The 10,495-nt window shown below is 41.8% G+C and overlaps 1 protein-coding gene across 1 annotated transcript; it reads left to right on the top strand.

Annotated features, from left to right (window-relative positions):
• The first annotated feature begins 219 nt into the window (after nucleotides 1-219).
• tctn2 (tectonic family member 2) lies at nucleotides 220-10,295 on the top strand. Its single transcript, XM_048981384.1, has 18 exons — nucleotides 220-396; nucleotides 1,069-1,182; nucleotides 1,289-1,362; nucleotides 1,906-2,098; nucleotides 2,307-2,407; nucleotides 2,573-2,772; nucleotides 3,216-3,336; nucleotides 3,437-3,572; nucleotides 3,753-3,887; nucleotides 6,034-6,168; nucleotides 6,268-6,342; nucleotides 6,628-6,717; nucleotides 6,809-6,926; nucleotides 7,569-7,672; nucleotides 7,888-8,026; nucleotides 8,631-8,774; nucleotides 9,013-9,101; nucleotides 9,818-10,295. The coding sequence occupies exons 1-18, from the start codon at nucleotides 324-326 to the stop codon at nucleotides 9,937-9,939; spliced, it is 2,163 nt and encodes a 720-aa protein (XP_048837341.1). The 5' UTR covers nucleotides 220-323; the 3' UTR covers nucleotides 9,940-10,295.
• Nucleotides 10,296-10,495: the final 200 nt, after the last annotated feature.

The raw sequence follows: 10,495 nt of genomic DNA, 5'->3' as shown, positions 1-10,495 counted from the left end.
TATTTTAGCAGATTAAAATACAATATAACATAATAATTTAATAAACATAAATCTGCTTTGTGTTGTATAATAACTGAGAAGTGAGGGGAAAATTAAATTCGTGAGGGGCAATTCACCATTGTTGCCCGCAAGGGGCGCTGTTTCCTGCCGCGTTGTCTATTGCAATGCTTTAGTTCCTCTTGAACTAGCAGGCGGGCGGTCGCAGTCGTCGGAGCCTCGTTGCCATGGTCATCGTGTCAACAGTTCACAAATATGGCTGCTTTAGTGCTATACTGCTATTGTGAAATAGTAAACAATCACTCTTGATTTATTTATATATAATTATGACCATCATTTTACATAAAAGCTTGTATATTATTCTTATTGCACTTATCACTGAGGCATATACAAATGTTGGTGAGTTCTTCGTACGTAAAATAACTGTTGCTTGTTGCTTAGGTCTAAAAAGCTAATCTGCGGTACGTTTCTCAAAAACATAGTTGCTAACTACGTTAGCAAATTAAATTATTGGAACCATGGTTCAAACTATGTAATGTGCTAACGGGGGCATTTAGATAATGTGCCCCTGATCAGCTGCTATAGACCGAGCGAGTAAACTAGCAAAGCAAAGTAGGAAAACAAAATCTTGCCTAGATTGTGGTTGATTCTGCAGCTAAACAATATAATTCTTTTGTTGTAATGAAATTTATTCCACAAAATGGGTTTTTTGCATCGCTAAAAACTGAGCCTCAGATAATGTATATCTATTATGATTAATATGAAACTTTATCTTATAAATCCTGTTCATAAAATACATTTCTCGAAATCTGACACCGCACAAATTCAGTTCCTGTATATTTATTGCAAAAAAATACCGGGCTATAGCTAAAATGGTCTTTCTGCAATATTTTATCAGTGCATTTTAAAGCTTGGATGTTTTAGCACGATTTTCACTTTACTAATGTAAATTGTACACAGTGATTGTATTTTGAGAAACGTATGTTGAAAGTCTTCAATACCATGAAAACAAATTAATTTTGCATGCAGAGTAATGTGGCGTATGTTTGAACGTAATTATTCCCTTTTCAGCTTTCCAGCCAGCATCTATCACAGCCTCTGGACCAAAAGTGACAGCTTTCTTATTGGGAAACACCTCTGGAGTTTCTCTTACTCTCAACAGAGTCCAAGCGTCCAATATAACTGGTATAGTCATTAATGGAACAAGGCACTGCTTTAAACTAAAATTATGAATAAGCATTTTTGAATATTTCTCAAAACAATGTTAACTTTTTTCCTTCTTGTTTTGTAGGTCGTCTTCCACCACCATCTTGTGGACAGAGAGATTCTGGGCAGTGGGCTATTACCACTGAGACCTTAAGCAAGGTGGAGTCAGATATTTCACACTCTATAAGTTCCAGATAGTAACAGCTTTATAATATCTTTAAACTAAGCACGAATGTAAACGTTTATAAATGTGTGTTTTTTTCTTCAAAAACATAATTTTTGATGCTTTTGGCGAATCACTGTGAAGTGCTTTTGGGTGACTAACATCTCTTGAGGTGGGCAGCCCTGTTGTCTAACACCTCTTGGATCATGGGTTCAGTTCCAGTCCCTGCTTTGTGTGTGGAGTTTGCATGTGTCCCCTGTGTTCTGCTGGATTTTTTCCAGTTGCTCCATTTTCCTCCCACAATCTAAAAGAAACAGTGTCTTCACATTGCTTAAAATGTGCAATAGTATGAATGAAAGTGTCCCCTGCAATGGACTGGCATCCCATCCAGGGTGTTCCCTGCCCCCTGCCTAATGCTTCCTGAGGCTCCAAGATTATTGTGGTCCTTTATTTGAACAACAGTAATGAAGGATGGGTAATAAATCAGCTTGATTCCCCCAGGTTCCATTTAACCAGCTCTCCCTCAATGCTTGCTGCAGAGTGTGCTGAAGGTTGAGTTGATCCTGAACCGCAGCCTGCAGCTCTGTGGAAACGACACGGACTGCTGTCCTCAGCCGTTGTGCGTGCTGGAGACGCTGCGGGTCTCAGCCTGCCGGGGAGACTCACATCAGGCTGCGCTGCTGCTGCAGGCTGAGATTTATGCTCTGGATCTCCCCACTGGGCCTGCTTCTTGTGAGTGAGCTCCTTATGTCACACATGCTTCATTTTATAAAATGTTTTCAGTCCGAGGTTGGTTGAGACCACAGATACAGAGGGCTGACTGTATTTATTTTTTATTAATAAGGATTTGTAAAATTAACTAATCTTTTTTTTTCTGAAGGTAAGCAGTGTATGTGTCATGCTTATAATAATTCCTGCCCTTACACTCTTATGCTCCCAGACAATAAAACAGTGATTCCCAACCAAGTTTACCAGCCACTAGGCCCATGTCCCTGTGATCTGACAGCTGGAACCTGCGACATACTTTGTTGTTGTGATCAGGTAATGCTGTTTTGATGTAGGAAATGCTGTTGTAAATTTGAGAGATTACTAATAATGGAGAAGTCTTTTATCATGCAGTATAGTCATCAATGTTTGCGTTTACCGTGCATTATTTCCTGAACTCTTGGTTCCATTCTTTCTCCTCTTCTTGTCTATCTGTATCAGGACTGCTCCCCTGACACCCAGCAGCTGTTTAAGTCCCAGTGCATCCCAGGACCATTTGGTGGCTCTATTGCTCCTGTCCCTGATTACCAATGTTCTGAGCAGTCCTCTAGAAATGAACCGGATTGGTTTCCTTTCCTCTGTGTCACCTCCCCGCCGGAAAACAGCCCCTTTCTGGGTCTCTTCTACCAGGGGGAGATGATGTGAGAATGCTGCCCTGTGTGGCTGTGCCATTTTGGGATGTTTCCCGTATTTCTCTTCTGGATGGGTGTTTGGTTTGGGTCACCATCTGTTTATAGTTGTTGCTATATTTTTCTGGCCGCTTAAGATTTTATGATATCCATCTGTGTATTTTTGAGTAACTTCTTGAATTACCGTCCGTTCATGAATCCCTGGGAAGCCCCCCAGACACACGCTGATGGTCAGTAGTTGAGTAGCACGTCTCAAAGCATCATGAGGGCAGTCGGGGGGAACATGCATACAACTCTGTGGGTTTTATGTCTTATAGAATCTCTTAAATTTGAGGTGACCACGCCTCCTTCCCCCTTGTTTATATATCTTCCATACAGAAGCATGCAGAAGCGTCAAGCATTTCTTACACTCGCTTCATCTGAGAGTGGAGTGTTTCTCTTCCTTCTTTCCATAGCGTACCCAGGCGTAATCCATCCTTTGAGGGCCGCTCTCCTTCCCCTGCCCTTCCACTCAGCTCCTACCGCCAGGGAGATCCCATCTTCACGGAGGATGGCCAGTATTTTACGATCCCCCAGGTCAGAGCCCTTCACAGTCACGTTCCATCCCAGAGATCCACCACCCAGATCCCATAGAACCTTCTTCACTGAGCCATACTCCGATCCGGTTGCGCCACAGAGATCCATGGTGGGCCAGTGTGTCAGCAACGCACCGGTAGCCTTCCTGCAGGACTTCCGTGCTTGGTGCCCAGGCCGTCTTCAGTCCTGCCCAACGTCTCCTGTGCTGAGGCTAAGAGTCAGGGATGGATTTGGGGGTAAGGGAGTCTCCCTTGAACAAGGATGTGCTCACTAAACATTTTAAATCTCAACAACTATACTCCTGCCTTTGGTGATATACTACGGTCTCTGTGATCACTGAGCGTCTTAATCAGTATGGCTGACCTGCAGATGAAGCATATGTTTGTTCACCCCTGCCATAAACCTGCTTCCTCCAGGTGTGATCACAGTGCGTGTGGAGGAGGTGCTCACCAAAGACCTGAGCCCCTTTGTGTCTGTCCGCGGTCAGGCTGGGAAACGGAGCCCAACTGAGTCCTCATGGTTCCCTGGGAAAGTACAAGCCTCACCTGCAGGTTAGGTTAAATACTACACTGAACATGTTCAGAGAGCCACTGGTTCAATTCTTAACTACAACCAGTGAGTTATTAATGGTCCAGTATCTTCTAATACAGATTAAACTAGGTTTCTTAATGTCAGCATTGGGGGACCCTGAACTATACAATTTCTCAAAATCTGAGAGTACATATTGGTTGCTAATGAACAGGGAAGGTGAGATCCTGCATTATAATTGTTTAGGTGGCTGAAAATGTGTTTTACATCAGTGTTTACATCCTCAGGCTTTTTGTGATGGTAAGATTCATCTATTGGTGCATTGGCATAGAACTTCACAAAGTGACTGCCCTGATTTAAAAAGCATGTACCAGGTGCAATTTGAGAATGCAAAATCCGATTTATTATAATGCAAGTTACATCATTTTACTTTATTGATTCATATTATTTATTTAGGGAGCTACTGGCGTTATTAATGTTCTCAGGGGTCATTATGGTGCCAGACCTCAGGAGGGCGTGTCTTTTTTCACGTTCCTGCTTGTGTTAGTAAGCTCTTCTGCACAAAAGCAGGCTCTCTTTTGTGTATGTGTTTGTGAAGGTAAGATTTGGCTCTTGGCTCATTCAACTTTTGGGGTAATAAAATTGAGCCATCTGTTTGTTTAAATATTTGAGCATGTTGGACAATGAGTCAGATGGAAATGTATTTCGTTCATTTAAAAGATTTTGATAAAATGTAATATGTTTAGTGGTTTTCTCTGTCCGCTATGGGAAAGCTAACTAAACCATTGACTGGTTAAATGTTACTTATTGTAATGTTGTTGGCAATGCTTTACTTGAGGGGATACAAGTACTTAGTAATATCTCAGTTACTAGTGAAGTACAAATCATGAACAAACTACTCTCGCTACTTAAGATGAAAGATGTGTCATGATTCATTAATGACGAACAAACATGAGATCAGTATTTCGCTTGTGTTATTCATTGCTTGAACCTCAATAATTTGTTGGTAGTTCCTTCAGTAGTTTACAGAGGTTTACAGAATTAACAGATTTAGTAACAAATATAGTAACTGCTTCAGAAAAACAATGTGTGACAATTCATTAAAGATGAACAAACATGACATCAGTTTGTAACTCAGACTGAGTTTGTGGTTAATTAATACATAAGTCATAGCATAATGCTACATTTGTGTCCCCTCTAGTAAAGTATTACCATTTTGTTGTATTGAAAAGTTTAATCTGTGACTGTTGTAAACTGTTGCATGCAGAAGCAGTTTAGAAAGGGATAAGAATCACCAACTCGTTCTTATATTTTTGGGAAAGTGAGAAAGAATCTGTAATACAGTGCAAAGTTAATTGTTTTTGTTTGCTTTGCTATATTTTCTTCAGGCCTGCAAGAAAGTGATTAGATTTATTTTGTCGTTTTTACCTCCAGACTGTATTCACCATTACCCACCTCTCCCATCATATTTTTCTCACCACTGGATTAGAACACCTAAATTTAGACTGTCACCATGGTTACTGCTCCTCCCTCACCACGCCACATGACATCACCAACATACCAAAACACAAAGTTTCGGGACCTGGCCTGCACTGTTCACTGGAGTTATCAAGCGAGCAGCAGCAAACAGCCAGGATTGCATTCATTTATATACAATTCTTAGTAGCGGTCCTATGCTTTTATTATTTAGAAATATGACCAATACTTGTTGACCAGTAATTTTATATTTAGTTGAATCCCCGCACCTTCCCATCTCCAGTTCCCCACAGCTGTTAGTGGCCAATTTGCCACGAGTTTCTCGGCCAAGTCTTACACGAGTTGGAAGTGTATCCGGCCATGCATCGCATCGTATTGTGTCAAATCGTCTTGCATCACAATCGGGGTGAATCATATCGTATCACAATACCAACTTCATATGTATCTTTAATGTATCGAATCATTGGCAATGCTTTGAGATGATTATCGCATCTTCTCAGTGATGAAGATGCACGCCTATAGTCTAAATCCATAAATATGTATAGAGGGGACAGTAGGTTTGTTACTAATGTGCATGCACATAAAATCCATTGCCACACACCTGTACTTTTCTATCATGTCTTCTCCTTCAGTTACTTTTCAGACGCAGGCAGTGATTAAAAGCTGCTAGATGTTGCTCCTGTGTGTTCGCAGAGGCCCAGCAGAACTGGAGCAAGCTGTGTGAGAATGCCACCTTGGCCCTGGACTATTCATTCTTCTGGAGAGCTAATGGACTCACGGGCATCGTGCTCCGTCGGACCGTTGGCGACGTGCCTCTGGATCCGGGTGGTGAGCTATTTTGTTTATGGCATCCAGAGAAGAAAATCAAAGAACTTTATGAAAAGACCGCAGTTCCTAAGAAGTGGGCCTACATCTCTCTCCTCACAGCCACTCTGACAGTCTGGTTCTCAGCTGAATTTGTGAACAAAAATGCATCTGCCCAGCCCAGTCCCCGCAACCCAGGTCAGTGTCATTCTACTCCTTTTACTTCCATTAGAACCTCGAAATCTGTTCATTTCAGTGATTCAGGGACAAACTTCCCTCCAAGACAGGAATGATGACAAGCCTTTGTGAAACTGAGAACAAAAGAGAGGGAAATAGACAGAGGGAACCTATAAAAACTGGTCTGCTTGGTTCTAGAACTATTTGGGGGGGGGGATGTTTCACTTTCACAGTAATGACGGTTATAACCTGGATGTTCCTCTACTCATGCATGGTAATGGAGTTCCTGTGACTTTGGGGTCTCAGGTTATATTGCTGGCAAGCCCATCATCGGGGGCTCTGTGGACAGGGACACGGGGGCAGTGCGGAGGACGCCGATCAGCATGTGGCAGCCAGGTACGGCAGGGATGAGGGTGCAGCATCAGCCTGCTGCCTGTGTGCATGTTTGGTGAGCACTGGAGTCTCTGTTCACCTGTTTTAATGCCAGTGGGAGACGGACTCTGTGCTTCAGCTGGGAAAAAGCCTGTCCTGTTTGGAGAGAATTCAACGACAGGCTGCCTGGTGCTCCTGAGCATGCAAGATCTCACCCAGTGTAACCAGCTCAGGTGTGTACATGTTAAACACACTGTAACCAGCTCATGTGTGTCACCCGGTAAACACACTGTAATCAGTTCCGGTGTATATATGCTAAACACACTGTAACAAGCTGTGAACATGCTAAACATTCTGTAACCAGCTCAGGTATGTTACAGGCTAAACACACTATAACCAGCTCAGGTGTACTATACACTAAAAACATACATTTCATATATCATATATTCTTATCATTCTCCATTCGTTTCTATGGACATACTCGTAACCCTAACCCCTAACCAACCCTAACCCTAATCACAAATAATAACTATATAAAATACAAAACTTCTGGCTATTTTAGATTTTTTATTGCATATACAAATTTTTATAAAATTGTGACTAATATTGTGGGCACCTGAAAATGACCACAAAAGTTAAAAAGTAACAGGTTTTGAGGCAATTAAGTAATATGTATCAAATATTGAAATGATTTGGTCCCCACAATGTTGTAAATAATAATAAAATCTTGTAGCAATGTAAGCAAGCCAACAACAGCTTTGAATAGATATGAAATGCAAAAGTTCCTGGGATATATTTCTTGCTAGAATTATTTTCAATTCAAAACGTATGTAACGAGACTAAAACTTTTTTGACTCTAAACCTGTGTTTAACAGGGAGACCATCCACAGAGGTCTGGGTGATTTGGTGACCGCGTCGTATGTAGCCAAGAATGGCAACCCTAACTCATTCAACTTGGACGAATGGGTGAACATTACCCGTTAGTTCTTTTCATTAAGTCATCTCTAAGTCAATGAATTGTGCAGTAAAAGTGTCTCCTTCAGTAGCCTTATATTAGGTCGGCATATATTAGAAGTTGATTAGACATTTCTTTATTGCCAACCATGGAATTAATTATAACTGTTTCATCTTACCCTGTAATACTGTGTACTTTTTGTCTAAGTTAGTTCTTGCATATCGTGGCCTGTCATGCAGATGTACTGCTGAATGCCACCACCCCTTTGGAAGACTCTGTTGGCGTCTGTAAGGACGTCCCCTCCCACCTGAACATTCACATCTTCAGCACTGTCACAGGGCAAGGCACTAGTCATCAGATCCAAGCCTTGGAGGTCAGGTGGGTCGATTTTAAAATATATTTATAATATATAAGTTACTGAGAACAAAAAACTTCGCAGGTTCTGTCTGTTTTTTTCTTCAAATAACCTTCCGGTAGTTATATTAGAAAATGAGGATTCAGAAGCCTAAGTGAGTGACATTAGCCTGTGCTCACCAGTCACTGCCACGATTAACCCGGTATGAACCAGTTATGTAACCAATGGGAAATGGCTTGAATGAGTCAGTATGCAATATTCTCATCCATTTGGGAGTCAAAGCCTCATTTCTCCTGTTTCACACCTGCAGCTTAATCACTAGTCTGCACAAAATTAGACTGCTCTAAGCAGAATATTTTACATAAAAATGACTCACCTTTCAGGTTCTGGGTATTTTAAATTAGACTGTATATGCTAGATTACCGCCCTGCGATGGGCTGGCCCCCCATCCTGGGTTGTTCCCTGCCTTGTGCCCATAGCTTCCGGGATAGGCTCCGGACCCCCCACGACCCAGTAGGATAAGCAGTTTGGAAAATGCATGGATGGATGGATGCTAGATTACCTTTTTCATTATTTTCAGCATCTTCCTGGTTAATAATAGTGCATTAACTGTATTTGCTCTGATAGTTACACCTTGTCGACATGGAGGGTAGGCTGTGGGGGTGGAGATCCCCGGGCCTGTCAGGACTCTGCCATTACCCAGGGCTTCCCTGTGTCTTCTGCTGTCACATTTATCAACATTCCTGCCCAAAGTCGACAAATCAAAACCAGGTAAACCCCAGTCATGCATGTCACACGTCCACTCAGATGCTGATACCACATCGTTGTTGAATGGCTCAGGTTGGAGCACATGGCCAGAACTGGGCTAATCCTTGTGATCCCACATTTGAATTCTGAAAAGTGGGTTGTTCGGGGGCTGAGTGGTGTGATCTCAGTTGCCTAGAGATTCTGCACAATCAACATGCCAAGACCCTCCCAGTGTATTCTTATCAGACCTTTCATCTGTCAGGTTCCAGATCAACTATACAGAGTATGACTGTGACAGGAATGACGTCTGCTGGCCCCAGCTTCTCTACCCATTGACAAGATACTACACAGGTCAGGCTATTACCATCTTCACTGGCAGCTTCTACTGTTCTACTGCAACTGACTGTTTAATTTGATGGCTCCCTCAACTGCATCACAGAATTAGGTTTTCAGTACCATTCAAAAGTCTGGACATACCTACTAAAACTCATTTGTTTTTCAGCAAAATATTGACCCCGAGCTGAAGATTATGTGGCTATTATTATCTTATGAACAAGGAAACAGATAGACAGATGACCTGGCCCCCACAATCTCTCAACCTAAAACCTGTAGAGCTGGATTGGGATGAGTTTTTTTTTAAAAAGTAAGAGCAAAGTAGCCAGCTTGTGCCCAGAGCTTCCTTGCGGGTGGCTACTACTGGAACCTGGTTGAAGGACTGGAATGTTGTCATCGAAAACAAAAAGAGGCTATTTTGAAGAGTCTAAACTTTGAGAAATTTTCCAGGTGTTGAGCACTTCACTTTATCATTCCAATATTTGATACATATTACTTCATTGCCACAAAGCCTAGACTTTTACTATAAGGCGATTAACGTTGCTAAAAGAGACATTCATTAAAAGCAGGTGTGTCCAGACTTTTGACTGGCATTGTGTCTTTATTACATCTTTTACTCTGAATGAGGGGTTCTAAAGATGTTTCTTGACGTAATATGAAGCATTACTGACGAAATATATAGTTTTTTATGACGTAAACACAAGTTTAGTTTGTTTTCCCTCTGTTTCCGCCAGGTGAACCCTACTCAATCTCGCTTGCTAAAGGGCTGATTTTGGTCTTCTTTTTCATTGCCGCCTCCCTACTGGGGGCCCCATGGAGACAGATTCGTCAGGCCTGGAGCACTGCAATTTTTTGAAGGTCGAGTATGCCTGAGGTCGGGCCAGAAGCGTGCTTCAGTTGACTGAAGGAAAGATGCAGGCCAAACCAGACCTGTGTCTGCTCCGATTTAATGTGGCTTCATTCCTGGAAGACTTGGAATACAGTGCATTTCTTGTTCAAAAGTGGAGTAACTTTTGTGCTCAATTTAAATGATGGCATGACGAGAACAGTACAATTTGAGTATCCTCCCTTGACGAGTGACAGGGTGCACTGAAATGGATTTCCCTGTTTATTTAATACACTGTCAGGTTGCCTAGTTTTAAATGTTTCATTTTATTGAATTTTACAAAATAAATACATGTTCACCTCTTTTTAGAGGTGTTGACACAGGAATGGCAATGAGTGAAGTTTTTTCACAGGTTTGATCAGTTTACATTTTCTATTGCGTATATCTGGATTGTATACATACAGTCCGACCACACGATTAGGAAATTGTTTTGAGAATAAACTTTAATAATAGACTGCGCGCGTGAATGTGCGTCATTGCGTAGTAGTAACTTTCGTTGATTTCGTGGCCGTCCGGATTTCGGTCG

This window comes from Brienomyrus brachyistius, chromosome 2 (genome assembly GCF_023856365.1).
Source record: "Brienomyrus brachyistius isolate T26 chromosome 2, BBRACH_0.4, whole genome shotgun sequence".
NCBI classification, from domain to species: Eukaryota; Metazoa; Chordata; class Actinopteri; order Osteoglossiformes; family Mormyridae; genus Brienomyrus; species Brienomyrus brachyistius.
The sequence above is the reverse complement of the archived record's forward strand: the minus strand, read 5'-3'. Positions and strand labels throughout refer to the sequence as shown.